At 36.2% G+C, this 26,255-nt stretch overlaps 1 protein-coding gene across 1 annotated transcript in view; it reads left to right on the top strand.

The window, feature by feature from the left end:
* Nucleotides 1–26,255, top strand: part of LOC150107817 (sodium-dependent dopamine transporter-like) — a 361,184-nt gene that overhangs the window by 93,309 nt on the left and 241,620 nt on the right. Inside the window, exon 5 of the mRNA XM_090392068.1 lies at nt 4,808–4,911. Coding sequence (XP_090248194.1) covers nt 4,808–4,911 — 104 coding nt within the window. The remainder of the gene's footprint in view (nt 1–4,807; nt 4,912–26,255) is intronic.

Here is a 26,255-nt window from a genome sequence, read left to right on the forward strand (position 1 = left end):
AGGTGCATTGTCCTGATGAAAGATGATTTTTTCTTCTGCAAACGGGTCTTTTCTCACGAATTTTTTCGTCTAATCTGGTTAAAAGATCGGAATAATATTCCCCATTTATTGTTTTACCCTTTTCAAGATAATTAATAAACAAAATGCCTTTAGCATCCCAAAACACCAAACTGGCGCTGAACAACCAGCTTCTGTCACTGTTTTGACTGCTGTTTGGATTCTGGTGTGTAATGGTGAATCCAAGTCTCATCCATAGTAATAAATCGATGCACAAAATCAGTTTTATTCTTGTTAAAATGCTCTAAGCACTGTTCAGAGATTTTCATGCGAGTGCGTTTTTGATCTGCTGTGAGCAAGCATGGCACAAATCTTGCATAAAGCTTTTTCATTTGCAATTCTTCATGCAAAATATATCCTACACGTTCCTTTGAAATGCCTATACTCTCAGCAATTTCATGCACTTTGACTCGGCGGTCATCCAATACCATATCATGCACTTGATCAATGAATTCTGGTGGTGTTACACTTTTTGGGCATCCTTCGCATGGATCATCTTCAAGGCTGGTATGTCCAAGTTTAAACTTGGCAGAAGAGTGCCCATAACTTTTATGAACTCCGAATGAATTTCTTTTGGTGGTAAACCTTCTTTTACAAAGAATTTTATAACCACACGATACTCAATTTTATCTATTTCAAGGGATACAGACAACACTTTTGCTTCACACAGCTATATAAAACAAACTACTTGATAGAATGACTTGCAATTTCACATGGATGCTTATGACAGATGTACCAACTTAGAAAAAAAAATCTTGCCGATAGTGTTGCCATCTATGGTCGAGGCCGAGAACTTTTCAGATCACCCTCATAAATTCTTTATCATATCCTCTCTTTTTCTCCTATTGACCAACTTATGCGATCCACATGCCCTCAATCTCTCCTCATAGGGAACAATTCCACAGACCACTCACCATCTTGGTCACTTGCCTCTGAATCCTCTCCACTACTTCCTCATTCCCAAGAAACCCAGGGGACCAGCCTTGAGCACAGTAATCCATATGTGGACATATCAAGGCCTTAATAAAGAGGAATAACAACTTCCTTATCTCTGTATGTTAATGTGTTCTTCAATAGCCAACTAATTTTCTGGGCTACCTTAGTAATATGTCCTCTAAACTTGAACTCTCTGTCTACCACCACCACCCGTAAATCTCTAGCTTCATCTATTTTCTGGTTTACACTGCCATTAGTGTGATACACGGCTTGTAATCTATTTTTCCCAAGATGTATAACATTACATTTCTCGACATTAAACTGACATCCATTATCTTTTGCCCATACTGACAGCCTGTTTAAATTGTCCTGCTAGCTCTCCACATCATCTTGATTAACTATTACTCTACCTAATTTCTCATCATCAGCAAACAACTAATTATTTCCTTTCAGGTTATTTCCTATATCGTTTATGTACAAATTAATCAGATAGTCCCATCACTGAACCTTGGACACACCACTAGTCACCTGTTTTTACTGCTGTTCTGTCCCTCCATATACCACTTTTTTATAACTTATATATTAATGTAAATATTAATTATTTACAAAAAATTATATAAATATTACTAAATTTAATTAAATTGATTTATTTCTAGAATAGTTAATGTTACTTTATTATTTATAATATTATGTGTGATATGTTTTCTTGATTAAAATATTTTGCAGATAATGGTTCATTATTATGACTTCTTTCCAATAAATTTTATGGTAATTTTTGTAGGAGTTCTGAAAAAAAATTTTTTTATGTAAGGTTTCACAGTCTCATTTTAAGAAACACCGAGTTAGTGGGCTGGTAGCAAGGGTTTGAGGACTATTTTTCACTTGGAGAGTGGTAAATGGATTGCCAGAATGTGTTGTGAGTACTTTACTGGTGAATGCATTCAAGGACAGATACGATTGGCATGTGGATAGTATGGGTTTCCCTGAGTGAGTTTTCAGACTCCATGCAGTAATAATAATAAGCATATTTTATACATATTACAGAGTAGCTGATAGCTCAAAAATGAGTTGAGTTAATGGTAGGCAAGATGTCATTGTTCCAGGAATTTCATAAGATGTAGCGTGTGTGTGAGAGAGATAGAGAGGGAATGAGATCTATTCACTATATATTTACAGTGAGCAATTTGTGGGTAATAAGTGAAAATGGTGAGAGTATATTTGGAATGTTGTCTGTGTGTGTGTGTATCAGAAGCATGGATGTTAAAAGTCATGGCAGCAAGTAAAAGCTATGGAATTGCATGCATTGTAGAGAATGAAGAGATGATTACAGTGAAGAAAAAAAAGTAAACGATGAGAAGAATATTGATGTTTTAATAGTAAAATAGCATGCTTGTGTAGCATCTTTCACAAGACAAAAGCTGAGCTAGAGCATCTGAATTTGTATCTGACAAGCAGTATGGCAACAAAGAGTAAAAAAGAGCACTGAGAAGGAAAAGTGAGGAGAGTATTAGCAAAAAAAGGAGACAATATCATATAGTAATTCCATGACTAGCAGCTGTGCTTGATGGGAATATGACTAAATTATGCTTATTTGAAGATTCAAGCTATTAGTGACACTGTCAGATTTCATAAAGGGAAAGTATGAGTTAATAATTTTTGGCAGAACAAGTTATATAAAACTTGAAAAGTTTGGAATGTCAGGGGATATTAAAGTATTACAGGGAAAAAAAAGAGTGAGACAGTAAAGTAGATAAGTCTCTTGCTATGGTATGATAAAAATGATTTGGGAAGGACTGTAATTTCAAATGAATCAACACATCACATAGGTTCTTTCAGAAGAATGATGTAAAGTTTTTAGATGTCTGGAGTAAATTTATTGAACTTGTATGCCTAATGGACTGCACTTGAATGGATTTGGAGTAAGATGCATGGTGAAAGTTTTATTCGTTGAATAAAATTAAAACTATTAGGGAGGATATTGGGAGATATGTTTGCTGCTGCTTCCCTTGAGATTAGTGATTGTCAGATTGAGAAAGATCATACAATGCTGAATGCAATTTCTCAGGTCTTAAATCTGAATGAGATGCTCATTCTGATTTAGCCGCTCAAAATCCTTTTACAGTCAATGCAAGATGGGCAGTTCTGGATGGCCCAGGATCAGTTACTGTTGGGCATGCCTGCAAGGATCAGTCATGTTGTAGTAAGTCTCCTTCTCCATGGTGTAGGGACCCTATTCATACTCCATGGAGAAGGCTTGCTGCTGTGCTGAGATAGCATCTGGAGTAACTGGCAGTAGACCCCCTGAAGGCATTTATTGCTTATGGCATCAATATGTGGCTCAATGGTTAATGGGGACCTCTATCACAGAACCTCCTTCTTTTGGATGATGAATCATTTTTCATTCTTATGTTATCTCCTCCCCCACTACCACCACTCCATGAAACTTGGTGGGGGGGGGGGGAGATGAGATTTCCAGATTACAGCCTACAACGAGCTCCAATCCAGTACAGAAACCATATGCACATCAACAGAAAGCAAAAATGCTTGTGCCTAAGCAAGATATATCATTATTATAGTCCAAAGGACTCCTGGATATAAATACACATCCTCTACAACCAGATGAACTAACACCAAAGTGATTTGGGATAAAATCTGGGAAATGAAGGGCAGATATACTACCCACCCACTTTTAATCCTTCAACGTAGAGGATGTATAATTACTGACCCAGAAACAATTGCTGATACTTTCGAGATTTTGTCAAAACATCAGCAGTAATTTTTTATCCTCCATTGAATTCCTGGCCAAAAAAAGCAAGCAAAAAAACAGTAAATTATATTCTGTTTGAAGATTATAATAGACTATTCACATTAAAAAAAAAAAAAAATAAAATAAAATAAAAACCTGAAATCTCTTTGCTTAAATGTTGTGCAACTGCTATTGGACCATCTATCATGAGATGGTTAAATATCTTTCACCATCATCCATGGATCAACTACTTTACCTATCGAACATAATTTTCTGTGAGAACATGTTTCTGGAAGCTTGTCAAAAGATACTTTTTATTGGCTTTCCAAAGCCAGGTAATAATGATTCAAAAATTCCAGTGAGCTGTTGACCAATTGCACTGAACTGGCTGCTTGTGCAAGATCCTGGAAAAAAGGCTCTCATATTTTATGGTTTCTGGGCTTTCCAAAGCCAGGTAATAATGATTCAAAAATTCCAGTGAGCTGTTGACCAATTGCACTGAACTGGCTGCCTGTGCAAGATCCTGGAAAAATGGCTCTCATATTTTATGGTTTCTGAAGAGGAATAGCGTTTTTTTTTTTTTAAACCCCAGAACAGTCATTTAATCATCTGGTCTGACTGGCTGCTTCAATTAGAGATGCCTTCCTAGAACAAGAGCACTCAGAATGCATTTTCTTTAAGATGTTCAAGTGTTTGGCACAACTTAGGGATTTGGAATACTGACAGGCCTGTACTTTTTTTTTTAAAATTTCTACAGAAGATTAATATTTATAATCATATATAAATTGTACTTAGATTTTATATCTTCCTTTTTCTTGATTGTTTTCTTGTACATAAGATGTTATTTATTTTTTTAAGTAGTTATTACTTATTACTTTTTTTACTTTTTTTTTTGTACATCAAATGTTATTTATTTATTTATTTAACTTTTATCACTTATTACCTTGTGTACTGCTTTAATCTTTGTTATGGCACAATATGACCTTTGCTGCCATTGTACCAGTAAACCCCAAAGAAACTAAACTAATTTTTAGTTTGATCTGTTTAAATTTCTGTTTATTATTTCAGATGTGGCTGTATGCTGCAGCTCAAGCATTTCATTCATTAAGTGTAGTTCTTGGACCAAACTTAGTTATGGGATCATGTCACAAACCGTACAATAATTTACTCAGGTGACAAATAAGATTTCTCTTTATTATAGAAATAAATATAAGAAAAAGAATAGAAATCTAAGAAAAAAATTACCCAGTGAAAATTTTTAGATTTCATTAGATTATGTAATTTATGAACCTTCATTCTTATGAAAAGATTATTCTTAGAAATAGCTGTATTTATTTTGATGGCTTTCTTCAATATATGATTTGTATCATCATTACCAGATTGACTGTGATCATTTGTTTTGGTCTGAGAAATACAATGGAATAGCTGAAAGGGCAAATCACTTGCTTTTTTTTTTTTTTTTCACTTGATGTATTTTTTTTTTAAGTTGGTACATCTGTCATAAGCATCCATGTGAAATTGCAAGTCATTCTATCAGAGGTTTAGTGTGAAGAAAAAGTGTTGTCTGTGTGAAGAAAAGTGTTGTCTGTATCCCTTGAAATGGATAAAATTGAGTATCGTGCTGTTATATCTTTTGGCTTTCTATTATTTTTATATTTAACTTATCTTTATACTTTGTTATTTTATGCTACTTATTATCAGTTATTTCGTTTGCCGACAAATTTATATTATTTTATGACTGCGCCAGCCGGCAACTGAATTCTGATATACTATTCTAGGATACTAAGAAAAAGAATGCAGGGATCAAGAAGTTTGCAGTCGTGGTCGCGTTTCTTATGTTACTAATGGATTTCCCTCTTACACGGTTCGTGATTTTCCAAGCGGTAATTCAATCCACAGAAAACATGACAAACTCGGTTGGTTTACACATAAGAAATACATTTATTTTGCCACAAACATAGAGATACATATTAGTTAAACCTTCAATTCTAAAAAGAGTCTGAGTTCTCTCCCTTTTCTTAAATTAACACATCCAAAAAGTTCTACACTATAACTTCTTATACTGACAAAATCTTACACTTCTTTATTTACCTATTCTCAGACTCTGCTAAGTTATACTAAATTATCCATTACTATCACTCATATAAATTACATATATATATAGGCTTACTCTGCATAGATTTCATGAGATAATATTCCTTCTTATATTTCAAACTTTGTCCCCCCCCCAGAATTTTAGTAAGCATTCAAATTAAACTTTGACATAATGACATTTATTTCCTTCTCTCGACACAAACAGTCCGAAGCCTCGGTTTCCTATTCGGCTCAAGCCTAAGATGCCTTTTATTCCTTAGATGTAGACAAAATGTTCAAATGCAGACAGTTCTTTAGACACTGCACGGAAATTGGCTGTTTTCTCAACTTTCAGTTCTCTTTTCTCCACGGTTACTCTAACTTAATACAAAAGGTTTCGGCTTACCATTCTTGCTTTATCTGGTAGATTTAGGACCTTCTTATCTGGATACTCGGATCTCCTCATTGTATTTCCTCCAATGGCGTCTCCGCTATTCTTTTGTTCTACTCAAAAATTAGCACTCTTTCGCTGACTTATACACTGGTGTAAATTCACCAGTGGCCCTTTCTTCTAGGAATCTGGATGCATTATAGCTGCAGCTTTGATCCACGTGGCACTTATAGCAAAGGAATTTCTTGCTATGCATGGCGGGCAAGCTTTCCACAGCTACTCAGCTCTCTGCTCAGGAAACCAGGAACCAACGAAAATGAGAAGAGAGCGATTCAAATCCCCGCCGAAACCTATATACCACAAAACAGCGCCCTCAATTGGTGGTGTCGTCATGCATACGGCGGCTGCCGATTGGATACCGCGGCTGCGAACTGTCTTTGACATGGCCTAAAACTTGTATTACTTATACACATCTTTTTGGCAATTTTACATGATTTTCTATCTTAATTAATTTACAAACATTCTCTATTCAGTTTATGGGCTACTTGAACATTACTTAAAATTTACAAAACTGAATATATACATTTCCTAGATCATTAATAGGCACATTTTCTATCTGGAGGCATAAGTATGTCCTTATCCATCCCTTCTGAGGTTACCTTATGTTGGGTCGGAAAAAGGATGATTCATCAAAAGTGAATCAGCACTTTTTCCGACACAACAGTGCAGTTATAAAATTCTTTGTAAAAGAAGGTTTAACGGCAAAAGAAATTCATTCGAAGTTCATAAAAGTTTATGGGCTCTCTTCTCATTCATTTTCAACAATTGAGAAATAGGCTGCCGAGTTTAAACGTGGCCATACCAGCCTTGAAGATGATCCACACAAAGGATGTCCAAAAAGTGTAACAACACCAGAAATCATTGATCAAGTGCACGACATAATATTGGATGACCGGCAAGTCAAAGTGTGTGAAATTGCTGAGACTATAGGCATTTCAAAAGAATGTGTAGGATATATTTTGCATTAAGAATTGCAAATGAAAAAGCTTTGTACAAGATTTGTGCCATGCTTGCTCACAGCAGATCAAAAACGCACTCGCATGAAAATCTCTGAACAGTGTTTGCAGCATTTTAACAAGAAGAAAACTGATTTTGTGCATCAATTTATTACTATGGATGAGACTTGGATTTACCATTACACACCCGATTCCAGAAGCCAGTTGTTCAGCACCAAAGAAGACAAAATTGGTTCCATCAGCAGTTAAGGTCACGGCATCAGTGTTTTGGGATGCTAAAGGCATTTTGTTTATTAACACGTTGACTGCCAACTACGAGATAATTCGTAGTAGGCGATCTGGCTGAGAGGGCCGACTACGAGTCATCTCGTAGTTGCTGGACTTGCCTTTTTCATGCAGCTGCGAGTATATTCATAGTATATAAGCGTAACTAAGGATAGTTGGCTTCTGGGACAAGAACAAAAAATCAAGGCTGGCGTACATGAACAGAAATTTTATTCATACAGTGAAAATCAAATACAAAGTAATAGAACAATTTTATTTTTTGAGATATTTTTTAAAACAACCTTCCACACACAGTGCTGGCTTCTCTTCACAGGCTGGACAATAATAACGCATTTTTCGCATATTTTTTAGCTTGGGTAGAAATTCGACATGACTTTGTTCGATGCAGTTTTTTTTGGTAGGTGGGATGCTCTCTAAATACTGAATTTCTTCCGATCTAACTTTCTTTGAAACTGGTAGAATCTCTTTTCCAATCAATGCTTTGATGAATGCTTTTATAAATTTTATAAGTTTTATGTTAGAATTAGTTACTTTATGAAAAATTTTGAACACATTGTGTATATATTTCTATAATATGTAATGCAATTTTTTTCAGCCATGTAATGGTTTTTCTTAGAGCTGAATAGTACGACAGCATTTGATCTGAACGGTCAATGCTGGATATTCTCTTATTATAATCTTGAATTATGTTTGGTTTCATTGAAAATTTTCCACTGCGGTTGGACACTTCTACCATTTCAACAACATGCATGTTAGAAATACAAAGTACTTCTCGTTTATCTTTCCATTTACATACTATAGCAGGACCATTTCGCTGCCAAAAAACCTGCCCTTTTTCAATTTTCGATTTATCAACTCTATGGGATTTCCCTTTCTGTTATTATGTAGTGTTCCACACACATAAGTTTTTCGTGCAGTGAATAATTTTGTAAGAGTAACAGAATTATAAAAATTATCCATATATAATATGTATCCCTTATCGAGATATTCCTCCAGTAAGTGCAAAACAACTTCAGTAGTGTGACCCAAATTATGGTCAGTTTCTTCAGATTTACCAGAGTAAATTTTTATTTTCATAACAAGACCATCAGAATCACACAGTTCATAAAGTTTGATTCCATATTTGTGTTTTTTATTTTGTATATACTGGCGGAAATTTAATCTTCCATGCCACAGCATCATTGATTCGTCGATACAGATATTTTTATCTGGTACGTAGTTTTGACGCATAATATTATTAAAATGATTCAATATCGGTCATACCTTGTATAGTCTGTCGGAAGATGATATTGAGTTATCAGCGAAGTGAAAATATCACAATAACAACTTGAATCTATTTCGACTCATATGGGATCGCCAAAACATTATATTATCAAGTGTATTTCTACTCCAGTAATGCTCTATTGGTGGAAAAGAACAAGAGCCCATTTGTAATAAAAGTTCAATAAAAACTTTCATTTCTGCGATGCTGACGTCCTTCCATTCTGATGCCCTGTGAGATTTTCTTACTCATGGAAGTTTTGTAATTTCTTGCTCAGCATATAAATTAGTTTGTTCAACCAGTAATGCAAGAAACTCTTCTGAAAAAAATAAGTCCACCAATACTTGTACTGTAAAATCTGTTGTGTCCAATTTCAAACCAACATTCTCTTGGAAAATAAATTGTTCAGGATCTTGTTGTATTTCGGTCCACAAATTATTGTTCTTTTTGATGCTGTTGCTTGGGAAGTATCAGAGGATTATCTTCAGGCTCGGGGACGACTTCATTTTCACTATCCTCAGAAGGTTCATAATCGCTACTGTCGTAACCATCCTCGGCAAAAATCTCGTCAAATTCTGACTCAGATTAGCGTACTAAAGTTTTTCTTGAGTCAGTGGTCTTTTCTTAACCATATTGTGGGGTTATAAATATATATTATAATAATAATTATAAAACAGAATACTCAAGAAAGAAGTAAATGTAACGTACTCGACTAAGTGTGATTCATTACTGACAAATTTACACACATATCGCTAACTCTGCTTTAGCAAAATGACAACAAGTCAAAGCATGTATGAATATGAATTAACTCGTAGTTGGCTACTGCAAAGAACTTTCTGTTACACATATCAACTACGAGATAACTCGTGAGACCTTTTTTTTCCAAAAAAACACATTCTGTATATTTTTTTTTTTTGGTGATTACTATGCATTATAATTAGGATTTTGAATAATATGATATGATGGCAGTCAACATATTAATTATCTTGAAAAGGGTAAAAATATACAGGGAATTCGTGAGAAAAGATCCAGTTTCCAGAAGGAAAAAATCATCTTTCATCAGGACAATGCACCTGCCCACAAAGATGTTTTGACATCTTTGTGAGCACCTTTGTGAAGATAAGGAGTGATGTCTGGAGTGATTCTTTTGAAAGGCTGTTAAGTGAAACAAGCAAATTACAGAAGAGTAATAGAAAATTTTCAAGAGAAATGCAAACAGGAGTACATATCAATAAGTAAAAAGCACTGGAAAGGCAGCTGATATTCAACCAGAAATGCACAAATATGGAGGTATAAAAGTTTTGCAATGGCTAAATTATACAGAGGGCCTGAACAGTGGATTGAATTAGAGGTTGATTGGAGTAGAGCTCTCATAGTTCCCATCTATAAGAAAGGGAATAAAGCTGAATGTAAGACAGGAATTTCTTTACTAAGTGTTCCAGGTAAGATTTATGAAAGAATACTTGAAAAGAGGCTGAGAAAAATTGTGGAAGAGAAACTGGGAGAAGAACAAGCTGGATTCAGGCCAAAAGTGAGATTGTTAGGATCAGATTTTCACTTTAAGACAAATAGTGTTGAGAAATCATTGGAATATGACAAGGATCTGCACTTAAGTTTTGTAGATCTGGAAAATGCATATGATGAAGTGCCCAGAGAAAAGCTTTTCAAAACACTACATTTATATGGGGTAAATGGAACATTATACAAAGCAATACATAGTCTTTATTTATATATGATATTTATATGACTGATAAATATATACATAGTCTATATTTATCAGTCAGCAGTTAGAATTGAAGGAAATGCAGGAAGATGGTGTGAAGTAAAATCATGTGTGAGACACATTATCTCCATTCTTATTCATCATCTATATGGTCAGCATTATGAAAGAAAGTGGCATTATAGCTAATATCAAAATTGGAGATATGAAACTTAGCTCTTTGCTTTATGCAGATGATGTTGTACTCCTAAACACATCCAGTGCAAGGCTCCAGGATTCTTTAACTGAACTGATTAACAATTATAACAAAAGGAAGAAGACCAAACTCTGAAAATAGGCAAGAACATTGAAAACTTTAGTTGCATTACTGAATGGAGAGCATACAGAAAACAAGCACAATATTTCAGCTATTTAGGTACAGTTTTTACTGAAAATGGCAAGTTAAATCTGGAAATAGACAACAGAGTAAGAAAAGTTGGTATGATGGGGAGCCGGTTGAATAAATGTATAGGGAATAAGAGATAAATTAGCCAAAACACTAAACCAGCAGTATACAAGATAGTGTTCAAACTAGTTTTAAGTTATGGATTTGAAAGTTTAATAAAGCATTTGATCAAAGATTAGCGATCCTATCTGTCATCTCGAATCTTTGACAAGAAATTCTGAGAAAGATTATGGGAGTGAATAGATGGCAGAATCATATTAAAATGAAGACATAGGAAGGATCTTTTACTTTATATTCTTAATTTCACTGAGGGAAAACTCGAAGTTATAACTCGCTCATCAATAGCATGTTTTATTATAGAGTCACCATACCAAATAACGTCTTTCTTTTTACTGACGTCACTTACCTGATTTCCGTTACTTCCTGCCTTTCAGTGTTCTGTTGTTTTTTATTTTACTGATTAATTTTCATTTTCTCCCTATGCTCATTTAAATGCCTCTCACTTTTTCTAATTCCCACATCATCTCTCTCTGATGATCTGCTTCAATTTTGCTATTTTCGAGGTTAATTCATTTTTATTAACCTCCTCCACAACTCCAATAACTAACCTTGTTAGCAGGGCTAGCCTTCATCTTGCCTGTGGTGCTCTTTTTAACATTACTTTTCTTGTGCATTTTTAGCACCATTTTAAAACTTATATCATCATCATCATCATCATCATCAAATTCCTGCCATGTACCCTCAAGGGGTGTACAGGATATGACAGTACTACATGAAAAAATTACATCATTACTAACTTCCTATCTACAATTTTCCTCCAAATCAGTCTGTTACTTGTCAAGACTCCAACATTATCAGATCTTATATTTCTATCGTCTAAGGCACTTTGTACCGTATCAATCCACCTATATCTTGGTCTTCCTCTGGGTCGTTTTCCTGCCAACCTGGCAGAGAACACTTGTTTTGCTAATCTTTCCTCTCCCATTCTATTTAAGTGACCATACCATCTGAGATTAGCTCTGCTAACGCATTCCTGGATGCTGACAATGTCAAGTTCTTTCCTAATATCCTCATTTTTAATATGATATTGCCATTGATGCCATCTGTTCACGCCTCTAATCTTTCTCAGGACTCTCATATCTGCGGTCTCTAGTCTTTGGTCAAGTGTTTTACTTCTGACCCAGCTCTCAGATCCATAAGTTAAAATTGGTTTGAACACAGTCTTGTATACAGCTAATTTAGTGTTCCGACTAATTTCTTTCTTATTCCATATGAATTTATTCAATTGACTTCCCACGATACCAGCTTTGCTGATTCTGTTGTCTATTTCTATATTTAGTTTACCATCTTCAGTAAAAATTGTGCCTAAGTAGCTGAAATGTTTTACTTGTTCCACAGGTTCTCCATTCACAACACAGTTGACATTTTCAATGATTCTGCCTATTTTCATTGTCTTTGTCTTTTTATTGCTGACCTTCATACCATATCTATTACAACAGCTATTCAATTTAGTCAGAGAATCTTGCAGACTTGTAGCGGATTTATTTAGAAGTATAACATCATCCGCATAAAGCAAAGAGCTGACATTAACATCTCCAATTTTGATATCAGGTTTAATACCACATTCCTTCATAATGTGATCCATATAGATAATGAATAACAGGGGGGATAATGTACATCCTTGTCTCACACCAGATTTAACATTAAACCATCTTCCTGTACTTCCTTCAATTCTAACTGCTGACTCACAACTCAAATAAAGACTAAGTATTGCTTGATATAATGCCCCATTGACACCATATAACTGCAGCGTATTGAATAGCTTCTCTCTTGGCACCTTGTCATATGCCTTTTCCAAATCGACAAAACTTAAATACAGATCTTTGTTATATTCCCATGCTTTCTCGACTATTTGTCGTAAAGTGAAGATCTGATCCTGACAGCCTCTATTTGGCCTGAATCCAGCTTGTTCTTCACCAAGCTTTTCTTCCACAATTCTTCTCAACCGTTTCTCAAGTATACTTGCATAGATCTTGCCAGGAACACTCAGTAGGGAAATACCTCTGTAATTCTCACATTCAGTTTTATTTCCCTTTTTATATATGGGTACTATGAGAGCTCTACTCCAATCATTGGGAATCCGTCCCTCTGTCCAGGCTTTCTGAACTATGCAGTGCAGCCACTGTAAGACTCTTATACCACCATACTTCAGCATTTCTGGTCGAATATCATCTACTCCTGCTGCCTTTCCACATTTCAAGCCTTTGATGGCTTTTTCTACTTCAAGTATGGATATGTATTCCTGACTGCATGCCTGGTCAGTGTTTTTTATCACTGTGCTGTCATCACTGCTTGTTTCATTTAGCAGTTTTTCAAAGTAATTACTCCATACTTCAAGGATATCTTTTTCTCCTGTTTTCATTTCACCTTTATCATCTCTAATTCCTTTTACAGCACTCTTTCCTCCATTCCTAAGCTTCTTCAACAACCTCCAGAATATTTTGCCACCTTCTTGATATTTATTTTCTATATTCTTGCCAAAGTCCTCCCATGACTTTTGTTTAGCTAGTTTTACACACTGTTTAGCTTTCTTACATTTGTCTCTGTATTCTGTAAGAGTAACAGCTGCCTTATTTGCCAGGAACTTTTGATATGCTTTCTTCTTTTCCTTCACTGCCTCTTTAACTTCCTGTGTCCACCAGGGAGTTCTGATTTTTTTATCCTTGCACACAACCTCACCACATGCCTCTCTGGCAGAATCAATCAATGTTTCCTTCAGAGTTTGCCACTGAATCTCCAAGGTTTGATTCCTGTTCTCAAACTCTTTCATTTTCTTTTCAATAATATTTCTGTATTTTAGTCTACAGTTCACATCTGAGAGCTGCTCAACTTTTATTCGCTTTAAAACTTTCTTACATGTTATTCTTTTCAATATGAAATTCAATTTTATCCTGCTCAAGACTAAATAGTGATCACTTCCAATTTCAAATCCTCTGTACACTCTGGTGTCCTGCACCAGGGAGAAAACATCACTATCAACAATAACATAGTCAATGAGACTTTTCTTATTCCTAGCCTCTTCTCTCCATGTGAATTTGTGCAGATTTTTATGTTGGAACATGGTGTTAGTAATAACCAGTCCATGTCCTGAGCAGAAATCCAACAGATATTTGCCATTATTATTAGCTTTGCTCTTTTCTCCAAATTTTCCCAAAATATTTTTGTATGTCTCACAATCATTTCCTACTCTACTATTTAGATCCCCAACAAGGACCAACTTTTCCTTTTTCATTGTGTCAGTTGCTTTTTCTAAAGCATCAAAAAATTCCTCCACTTCTACCTTAGTAGAACCTTCTGTGGGACCATAGGCACAAATAAGTCTCATTGTCCAGTTCCCCATTCTCATATTTGCCCACATTACTCTACTTGAGACTGACTGCCATTCAAGAAGATTAGCCTCGTATTTTGTGTTGAATACTATGGCTACTCCTTCTTTTCCTTGATTGTCATTGCCTGAATATAACATTTTGTATTTATTGCTCAGAAAGATCTCACCAGTTTTGGTCTTTTTTGTTTCAGTCACCCCTATTATGTCGATCTGGTACTTATCTAATTCCTCAGCTAGCTCCATTTCTTTGCCATTCAGGCTTCTTACATTGATAGTACCGATCTTTAACTCTGGTGATGTTGAGTTGGGGTTTGTTTTCAGATTTGTTCCAGTAGCTGACTTTTCGCTGTTCGCCCTGGTTCCCTGGCGAAAACAACGGGGGCCTTGTTTAACCGGGCGACGCCCCAGCCGGCATGAAATTTTGTCATGTTGTACCATCATTTTTTATTTTGGTTTAACCAATAAGAATACAATTTGGTCGGCTAAATCCCAAATTGCCAGCCCATCCTCGTTCATTCAGTATCAAAGTAGATACCCAACAGGGTGCACCACGAGAAGGTGAGGATTGGACATTAGGTCAGAAGCCCTGGTCGGTTCTCCGCATTCCTTTAAAGGCTATGTGGAGGTCTCCTCTCAGTTATACAGCTTTGACCCTTAAGCACCCCTAAAACTTATATTTATTGTTGAAATATCTTAATAAAAATATGTTATAAAATACTAAATGCACTAAAATCTATAGTAATATACTATCATCATCATCATCATCATCAAATTCCTGCCATGTACCCCCAAGAGGTGCACAGGATATGATAGTACTACATGAAAAATTTACATCATTACTAACTTCCTATCTACAATTTTCCTCCAGATCAGTTTGTTACTTGTCAAGACTCCAACATTATCAGATCTTATATTTCTATCATCTAAGGCACTTTGTACCGTATAAATTCACCTATATCTTGTTCTTCCTCTGGGTCATTTTCCTGCCAGCCTAGCAGAGAACACTTGTTTTGCTAATCTTTCCTCGCCCATTCTGTTTAAGTGACCATACCACCTTAGATTAGCTCTGTTAACGCATTCCTGGATGCTGACAATGTCAAGTTCTTTCCTAATATCCTCGTTTTTAGCATGATATTGCCATTGATGCCATCTGTTCATGCCTCTAATCTTTCTCGGGACTCTCATATCTGCAGTCTTTAGTCTTTGGTCATGTGCTTTACTTCTGACCCAGCTCTCAGATCCATAAGTTAAAACTGGTTTGAACACTGTCTTGTATACAGCTAATTTAGTGTTCTGACTAATTTCTCTTTTATTCCATATGAATTTATTCAATTGACTTCATACCATACGAGCTTTGTTGATTCTGTTGTCTATTTCCATATTTAATTTACTATCTTCACTAAAAATCGTGCCTAAGTAGCTGAAATGTTTTCTTGTTCCACAGGTTAACTGTTCACAACGCAGTAGACATTTTCAATGATTCTGCCTATTTTCATTGTCTTTGTCTTATTATTGTTGACCTTCATACCATATCTATTACAACAGTAATTCAATTTAGTCAGGGAATCTTGCAGATTTATTTAGAAGTATAACATCGTCCGCATAAAGCAAAGAGCTGACATTAACATCTCCAATTTTGATATCATGTCTAATACAACTTTCCTTCATAATGTGATATACTATAATATACTATAAAACATATTTTCTAAGGAAAAAACACAATAAAACACAAAAATTGCCAATTTTATAGGAGCACTAAATTCACCGACATCCACAATGTATCCTTGAACCAAAACCTCTGTGTGATGATCCTGTAATATTTTGAAATTTATTTACTTATCAGATCTTTCTATACATCTGGACTTTAACTTTTAAACCGATTATCTGCACACAACACTGAATAATAAATAGGCTGATCTGTGCCACCTCACGTTTTGCATGTTCTGTTAGTTTATATTGAATGTGAACGTATACAAGTAAAACATTTCAGCTATTTAGGTAAATGTTTAGTGAAGATGGTAAATTAAATATGGCAATAGACAACACAATTAGTAAAGCTATGGTAGGGAATCTAATGAATAAATTTATATGGAATGAGACAGAAATTAGTCAAAACACTAAAGTAACCATATACAAAACAGTATTCAATTCAATTTTAACTTGGAATTATCTATTATTATTATTATTATTATTATTATTATTATTATTATGCCGCCTCCAGGGAGTCCAAGGACCCATCATGGGAGGACACACTACGCTAGTTTGCTAAATACATCTCATCCTCTCCACTACTACTTAATTCTCCAACTACGATACTACTAATATCAATGTCATCTATCACCCATCATCACCAACAATGGTATTTTTTTGTCTGTAAAGGCTGATTGGTCTGTACACAGGATGAAAAACCGAGTTTCTGGAGAAAAAACCCTGCTACTACTGTATGAGATCAGCTAACTCACCGTCAATTGAAAAAAAACCATATAAGGATTTCCCTCGTCACGAAGAGAATCGAACCCAGTCTTTTCCAATCGAAGGACGCAATGTTCCATTGTTCTTCCAATTATGCTACAGCAGCCATCTTGTTCTCCTTTCACACATACCTTACTAAAGTGAACACTTAACTCGGCTATTTCTAGTGCACCTGATTATTATTATTGCATAACACATCCAGGAAGTCCAAGGACTCATCATGGGAGGTCATAATACTCCACTACAATTCACCATTCTCCTTACTTCAACTACACACTATCTCCATCAACATGATGCAATTTACCACCCACCACCACAATAGTAATTTTGTTCTGCAAATTTTGTGAATTGGAGAAAGAAACCCTGTTAATCAGTATGAGATCTAGCTAACTTGCTTTCAATTGGAAAAGCCCATATAAATATTATTTTCAACACAACAAGAATCAAACTCAGGTCTTTTCCAATTAAAGAACACAATGTTCAATCATTTGTTTTGTTGTTCTTCCAATTGCACTATGGAGGCTATTAGGATTAATTCATTAGGACTTTTCTTCCTTTTAGTTGCTACATAGCAATTTCATTCTCACAGATTTCCTTTGGCCTGTTTGACTAACTTCTTTTTATAATCTAATTTCACCTTTCTCACTGCCATCAATCTCTTAACAAGCTATTTACAGTGCTCACAAGTCTCTTTGTCATTTTTCTTCTATATCAGATTCACACATTATATTTTTATGCAACTCTTGATTTAATGAGTTATTCCTTTTAACTCCCATGCAGTTAATTCTTGTAACTGTGGGGATGCAGTAAGATATAATCTTTGACTGATTCCCATGCTCTATTGATATAGAAATTTTATAGCACTATTGATTCATAGAAAGGCACACTTTATTAAGAATTAAATAGTGGTTAGCACATTTTACATACTATATCATTTATCATCATCATTTCCTGATATGTACCCTCAAAGGTATTTAGGCTATAATATAATATAAAGGTAGCAATTCAAAAACAGAAAAGAAAAGTAAATCAGATCATAATTGTAGTAGGTACTAACGACTTAACTAGCGATAAGTTCAGTACAAAAGAGTACATGAAATGGTTGTTGGAAGAGGCGAGAGTGATGAGTGAGAAAGTGAAAATCGTCAGTATTTTACTTCAATATGATAAAAATGAATTAAGAAGAAGGGCTATGATGGCAAACGATTCAATGCATAGGTGTAGAAGGAATGGAAGCGAGTTTTTAGATGTGTGGAGTGAGTTTGAGGGATGGTTGGATTTGTATAAGAGGTGACTCCCTGGAAGTCTCTCTTGATAATAATTAATCCCTAATTCCTTTTTTTTTAAAAAAAAAAAATATTTTTATTATATATTATTATTATTTTTATATATATTACTCCACAAAGGCAGAACAGTCTATAGCAAACAAATGCTGTGTTGTATGGGCATAGGAGTAGAGTATTCTTCTGGAATGTTTGAGATTGTAGTTCTTTAGAAATGCTTCATGGGGGAGGTTGTTCCACAGAATTGCATTGGAAGGAATAAAAGAATCAATCATTGCATCGATTTCAATTCTGTGCATTGAAATCAATGCACCTTTTAGCTCCACAACTACATGGATTACCTTAGGCTCACAAGGCAAGCATTCCTCTTAGACTGATTGCAGATGGTATCAGTTGGCTGGCATATCTTTTATCCAAGCATCTTACTAAAGAACTATATCAGACACACAAGATGCCTTCATAAAGAACTCTGAACACTGTCCAAAAATTATCTGAAATTTCCATCATGCTGTTGGACATTTTAGAATATAAACTATAGATGAAATCCTAGAGCTTATAGGTGATCTGTTCCCCCCTGATATCTCTCAGCTGTTTAAACATTATCTCTACTACAATTACTTCAAATGGAATGGAAAATTTTTCAAGCAGCTTTTCAGCTTTGAAATGGGAAGGTCCCTGTGTCTTTCATGTGCTGATTTATTTGTGCAAAATTTTGAAAAATGTTTTTTCACATCAACAAACTGTAAACCTTCAATCTGTTGGAGATATTTAAATGACATATTCGTCATCTGGAAATATCATTTTGCTGATTTACACAATTTCCTTTCGTCTATCAACTCATTCCACCAAAAAATAAAATTGACTTTGGAACTTGATAACGAAGGAAAATATCCTTCCTAGATGTTTTAATTGCCAAAAAAGCTGAAAAAGGCCTTTCACTTGGTGTATATCACAATTCTTCTCATACATCTTGTTACCTTTACTCATTTTTTTTGCACTATGTGTCACAAAAACTAGGTATTATACATCACTCAAAAAAAAGGGCAATCCTCCTAAGAAATGAAGAACTACAAACTCCAACAACTTGTTTGCAATGGATATTTATAGAAACTCTTACAGAAATTTATTCTTTTATCTTGCTTCACTGCAAAATCCTGACTTCAGGACTTCATTTATAACTGCAGTACTTCAGTTTTCCATCTCTTATATTGGTAGACTTTCTTTCAAGATTAATGGTCTCCTCAAAGCTCATGATCTGAGGGTGGCTTTCAAGCATATTTTGATTATACAGTATTTATTTTGTTTTCCTAAAGACTACAAGCCCTTTATACAGACATCCTGTAGTCTATAATATCCTGTGCCTGCTCTTGTGTCTTCTTTACATAGGTCAGACATCAAGAAGTTTGAAATAAGATAAAAAGAATATGTTGGAGACATCAACAACAGCAGAGAAGACAATGTGGACCTGGCTTTTCATTTTTCCCACACACACCACAACAACGAGTGGAATAAGAGCTCCATGCCTTACATAGAAGACAACTTTACTTCACAACATAAAAGAATCTCCTATGGTCATCATTTCACATAGTATACTTAATAGGTTAATAGCTTAAGGAAATTACAACGTACAATAGAATATACATTAAAATAAATTTTAATATGCTTCCAATATTTCGGCAATGTCATGTTGCCATTATCACAGGAACTTAAATACGAGACACGTGCACACAAGCACAACACATAGTAAATGAGGAATGAAGCAGGAAGCTATTCTTTCTCCTAAAAGTCCTGATGGTGCCCCCCTAGCGGGCAATGTTGGTATTCTTGGCCGATTGGGCTGAAGGTCTTCTGATGTAGGTTTCCCAAATTTGGGGTAGTCTCATGCAACCAAATTTGTTTAGGTGTCGATTATTTCTTAGGGCTGAGGCTGATTCCATGAATAGCCTTTCGTATTTGAATTTAATACGGTGTATTATCTTGGCTTTCTTCAACCTTATTCTATGACGGGTATCCAGCGCATGGTCTGCAAGACCAGAGTGGCTGTATTGGTGAAATGCTCTATTGTTAGATCGGCCTCCCTATCGAGTACAATCCCATCAACTCACAAATTAGAAAAATCCACAGGCTCCTTAAGAAGGTCACTTCTTGGCCTGTAGAAGTCACTAACAAATTAAAACCGTTTAAACTCCATACCCCCCCCCCCCCCATATATATGGACTCCCAAAAATATATAAAGAAAATGTGCCATTATGTCCCATAGTGGATGGCATTGATTTCCCCACATACAAACTAGCTAAACATTTGGCCAAAGTGCTATACTGGCAACACACCTTCACACATAAAAATACTCAGTCCACTTCAAAGCCAGCATAGAAAAACTTACACTCAAACACACGGACGTAATGGTCAGTTTTGATGTCTCTTCCCTATTCACAAATGTCCCACTCAAAGAATCCTTAGAGCTAATCCAAGCTAAATTTCCTCCCGATATCACAGCCCTATTTCAGTTCACAATGAACTCAGGCTATTTTGTTTGGCAAGGAAAATTCTACAAACAAATAGAGGGGACAACCATGGGTTCTCCCCTCTCCCCACCCTTGGCCAACTTTTATATGGAGACTTTTGAAGAGAAAGCCTTAAACTCTGACCCACAAAAACCAACCATATGGCTTCGCTATGTTGATGATGTGTTTGCTATTTGGCCACATGGCTCCGATGCACTCCTCTCCTTCCTAACACACTTAAACAACCAACACCCCCAGAATCAATCAGACAGTTGTTTTTTTCTTCTCTGGAAGAAGAAAAAAACAGCTGCCTTCCTTTCTTAGACACACTAGTCACCCGCCAGCCTGATGGAACCGTGGTTTTCTCAGTTTATAGAAAACCCACCCATACAGGCAGATAAATTCACCAACAATTCCTCCCCCCCCCCACAACAATATGGAGTCACTAAGACACTACACAACAGGGCTAAACTTATCTGTTCAAATGACAGTGCCCTAACCACAGAACTAAACCACATTCTCAACACTTTCTTAGCCTATGGCTACCCACCAAAAAAATCCAAAAAATATTAAAACCAATACCCCCCCCCATCACTACAAGGATTATTCTAAATCTATCACCATTTCCTATATCCGCGGCATCTCGGAAAAATTACAAAAATCCTAAAAAAACATTACTTAACTTCTTGTTACAGACCTTATAAAAAATTGGCATCTCTTATCCGCTCCACTAAAGACCAACCTCCCCCCCCCCCCCCCCCAGACCTACCTGGTGTATGCCAAGTCCCTTGCAGCCATAAGCTGTCCTACTTTGGCCAAACAGGCAGGACAGCTAATAACAGAATTTCAGAACACAAGTACTACATCTGTTTCACTAATACAGCCACTCTTGTCTTTCAGACCATGCGGTGGATACCCATCATAGAATACGGTGGGAGAAAGCCACGATAATACACTGTAGTAAATTCAAATACGAAATGCTATTCATGGAATCAGCCTCAGCCCTAAGAAACAATCCAAACAAATTTGTTTGCATGAGACTGCCCCAAATTTGAGAAACCTACATCAAAAGACAGGGATGCTTAAGGGTCAAAGCTGTATAACTGAGAGGAGACCTCCACATAGCCTTTAAAGGAATGCGGAGAACCAACCAAGGCTTCTGACCTAATGTCCAATCCTCACCTTCTCGTAGTGCACCCTGTTGGGTATCTACCTGGATACTGAACGAATGAGGATGGGCTGGCAATTTGGGATTTAGCCAACCAAATTGTATTCCTATTGGTTTAACCAAAATACAAAATGATGATACAACATGACAAAATTTCATGCCAGCTGGGCTGTCGCCTGGTTAAACAAAGCCCCCGTTGTTCTCACCAGGGAACCAGGGCGAACAGTGAAAAGTCACCTACTCAAACAAATCTGAAAACACACCCCAACTCAACATCACCAGAATTAAAGATCGGTACTATCAACATAAAAAGCCTGGATGGCAAAGAAATGGAGCTAGCGGAGGAATTAGATAAGTACCAGATCGACATAATAGCGGTGACTGAAACAAAAAAGACAAAAACTGGTGAGATCTTTCTGAGCAATAAATACAAAATGTTATATTCAGGCAATGACAATCAAGGAAAAGAAGGAGTAGCCATAGTATTCAACACAAAATACGAAGCTCATCTTCTTGAATGGCAGGCAGTGTCAAGTAGAGTGATTTATGCAGATATCAGAATGGGGACTGGACAATGAGACTTATTTGTGTCTATGGTCCCACAAAAGGTTCTACTAAGGTAAAGTGGGGGAATTTTTTGAGGATTTAGAGAAAGCATCTGACACAATGAAAAAGGAAAAGTTGGTCCTTGTTGGGGATCTAAATAGCAGAGTAGGAAGTGATTGTCAGACATGCAAAAATGTTTTGGGTAAATTTGGAGAAGAGAGTAAAGCTAATAATAATGACAAATATTTGTTGGATTTCTGCTCAGGACATGGACAGGTTATTACTAACACCATGTTCCAACATAAAAGTGTGCACAAATTCACATGGAGAGATGAGGCAAGGAATAAGAAAAGTCTCATTGACAATGTTATTGTTGATAGTGATGCTTTCTCCCTGGTGCAGGACACCAGAGTGTACAGAGGATTTAAAATTGGAAGTGATCACTATTTAGTCTTGAGCAGGATAAAATTAAATTTCATATTGAAAAGAATGACATGTAAGAAAGTTTTAAAGCGAATAAAAGTTGAGCAGCTCTCAGATGTGAACTGTAGTCTAAAATACACAAAGATTATTGAAGGAAAAATGAAAGAGTTTGAGAACAGGAACCAAATCTTGGATATTCAGTGGTAAGCCTTGAAGAAAACCCTGATTGATTCAGCTAGAGAGGCACATGGTGAAGTTGTCTGCAAGTATAGAAAAATTAGAACTCCATGGTAGACACAGGAAGTTAAAGAGGCAGTGAAGGAAAAGAAGAAAGCATATCAAAAGTTCCTGAAAAATTAGTTAGCTTGTACTCTTAGAGAATATAGAGACAAATGTAAGAAAGCTGAACAGTGTGTAAAACTAGCTAAACAGAAGTCATGGGAGGACTTTGGCAAGAACATAGAAAATAAATATCAAGAAGGTGGCAAAATATTCTGGAGGTTGTTGAAGAAGCTTAGGAATGGAGGAAAGAGTGCTGTAAAAGGAGTTAGAGATGATAAAGGTGAAATGAAAACCGGAGAAAAAGATATACTTGAAGTATGGAGTAATTACTTTGAAAATTTGCTAAATGAAACAAGCAGTGATGACAGCACAGTGATAAAAAAACACTGACTAGGTATGCAGTCAGGAATACATATCCAAACTTGAAGTAGAAAAAGCCATCAAAGGCTTGAAATGTGGAAAGGCAGCAGGAGTAGATGATATTCGACCAGAAATGCAGAAGTATGGTTCTATAAATGTCTTAGTGGCTGCACTGCATAGTTCAGAATGCCTGGACAGAGGGACGAATTTCCGATGATTGAAGTAGAGCTCTCACAGTACCCATATATAAAAAGGGAAATAAAACTGAATGTGAGAATTACAGAGGTATATCCCTACTGAGTGTTCCTGGTAAGATATATGCAAGTATACTTGACAAACAGTTGAGAAGAATTGTGGAAGAAAAGCTTAGTGAAGAACAAGCTCGATTCCGGCCAAACAGAGGCTGTCAGGATCAGATCTTCACTTTACGACACATAGTGGAGAAATCAATTAGAATATAACAGATATCTGTATTTAAGTTTTGTCGATTTGGAAAAGGCATATGACAACGTGCCAAGAGAGAAGCTATTCAATATGCTACAGTTATATGGTGTCAATGGAGCATTATATCAAACAATACTTAGTCTTTATTGATGTTGTAAGTCAGCAGTTAGAATTGAACGAAGTACAGGAAGATGGTTTTAATGTTAAATCTGGTGTGAGACAAGGATGTACATTATCCCCTCTGTTATTCATTATATATATGGATCACATTATGAAAGAAAGTGGTAATAAACATGATATCAAAATTGGAGATATTAATGTCAGCTCTTTGCTTTATGCAGATGATGTTATACTTCTAAATAAATCCGCTACAAGTCTTCAAGATTCTCTGACTAAATTGAATAGCTGTTGTAATAGATATGGTATGAAGGTCAGCAATAAAAAGACAAAGACAATGAAAATAGGCAGAATCATTGAAAATGTCTACTGTGTTTGAATGGAGAACCTGTGGAACAAGTAAAACATTTCAGCTATTTAGGCACGATTTTTAGTGAAGATGGGAAATTAAATATGGAAATAGACAACAGAATCAACAAAGCTGGTATGGTAGGAAGTGAATTGAATAAATTCATATGGAATAAGAGAGAAATTAGTCGGAACACTAAATTAGCTGTATACAAGACAGTTTTCAAACCAGTTTTAACTTATGGATCTGAGAGCTGGGTCAAAAGTAAAACACTTGACCAAAGACTAGAGACCGCAGATATGAGAGTACTGAGAAATATTAGAGGCGTGAACAGATGGCATCAATGGCAATATCATATTAAAAACGAGAATATTAGGAAAGAACTTGACATTTTGAGTATCCAGGAATGCGTTAGCAGAGCTAATCTCAGGTGGTATGGTCGCTTAAACAGAATGGGCGAGGAAAGATTAGCAAAACAAGTATTCTCTGCCAAGTTGGCAGGAAAACGATCCAGAGGAAGACCAAAATATAGGTATGTTGATACGGTACAAAGTGCTTTAGATGATAGAAATATAAGATCTGGTAATGTTGGAGTCTTGGCAAGTAACAGACTGATTTGGAGGAAAATTGCAGATAGGAAGTTAGTAATGATGTAAATTTTTCATGTAGTACTATCATATCCTGTACACCCCTTGAGGGTACATGGCAGGAATTTGATGATGATATCAGAATGCCTTCAGTCCAATCAGCCAAGAATACTAACATTGCTTGCTAAGCGTCACCATCAGGACTTTTAGAAGAAAGAATAGCTTCCTGCTTCGTTCCGCATTTACTGTGTGTTGTGCTTATGTGCACGTGTCTTGTATTTAAGTTCCTGTGATAATGGCAACGTGACGTTGCCGAAATACTGTAAGTGTATTAAAATTTATTTTAATGTATATTCTATTGTACATTGTAATTTCCTTAAGCTATTTAGTAAGAATGTATTTCTTTGCTATCTTGCTAAGTCATTTCGTCTTATGTAGCCACTGAAGGAGGCAATCCAGCCTCAATAGGTGCTGGTCCCAAGCCTGGATAAATGTGCGAGGGTTGATGTCAGGAAGGGCATCTGGTCTCAAAACTTCACTGCCAGCTCTAGCTTAGCTATGATATGAGTTGAAGAGAAAATGATACAAGGGCTACGGCATACCCCTTAAGCAATGCAGAGCCTCATCGTCCTACATGTGCGAGAAGTGGGCGAGGGCTACTGCTTCAAGGGCGGGTGCGGTTAAAGAAGCGAGCCCAGAAGGTGGAGAGGATGTTGCACGTGGGAACAATGAATGTTTGGAAGCATGACTGGTAGGGGAAGAGAGGTGGCAGACATGATGAGGAAGAGGAAGTTGGACATTTTATGTGTGCAGGAGACAAGGTGGAAGGGGGAAAGGCAAAGGAACTGGGAGATGGATATAAATTGTTCTACTCTGGAGCGAATAATGAAGAAAGAAATGGTGTAGGAATTGTGGTGTGTGGCAGAATGAAGGGCAAAGTACTGGAAGTGGGTAGAAGGAACGACAGGATGATGTGAATGAAATTGGGTCTTGGAGAAGAGCAGGTGGTCGTATTATGTATATATGCCCTGCAAGTTGGCTGTACAGCAGAGGAGAAAGATGGGTTCTGGAACATGTTAGATGAAGAAATGAGGGAACTGAAGAAAACGAGATGGTGATTGCTGGAGGAGACTTGAACGGACACATAGGAAGACAGAATAGAGACTGTGAAAGGGTGCATGGTGGCCATGCAGTGGGAATAATGAACCATCAAGGAGAGAGGGTTGTGGGCTTTGCAGTAGCATTTGATCTGGCAATTGTGAACTTGTTTTTCTACAAGAGGGAAGAACATTTGATAACATTTAGGAGTGGTAACAACAGTTCATAAATTGACTACATTTTGACTAGAAGAAAACATCTTAAGGTTGTGACAAATTGTAAAGTAATTCCAACAGATCAAGTA

Source organism: Typopeltis vanoorti, chromosome 4 (assembly GCF_054136105.1).
Source record: "Typopeltis vanoorti isolate ZY-2024b chromosome 4, IOZ_Tvanoo_1.0, whole genome shotgun sequence".
Taxonomy (NCBI): domain Eukaryota; kingdom Metazoa; phylum Arthropoda; class Arachnida; order Uropygi; family Thelyphonidae; genus Typopeltis; species Typopeltis vanoorti.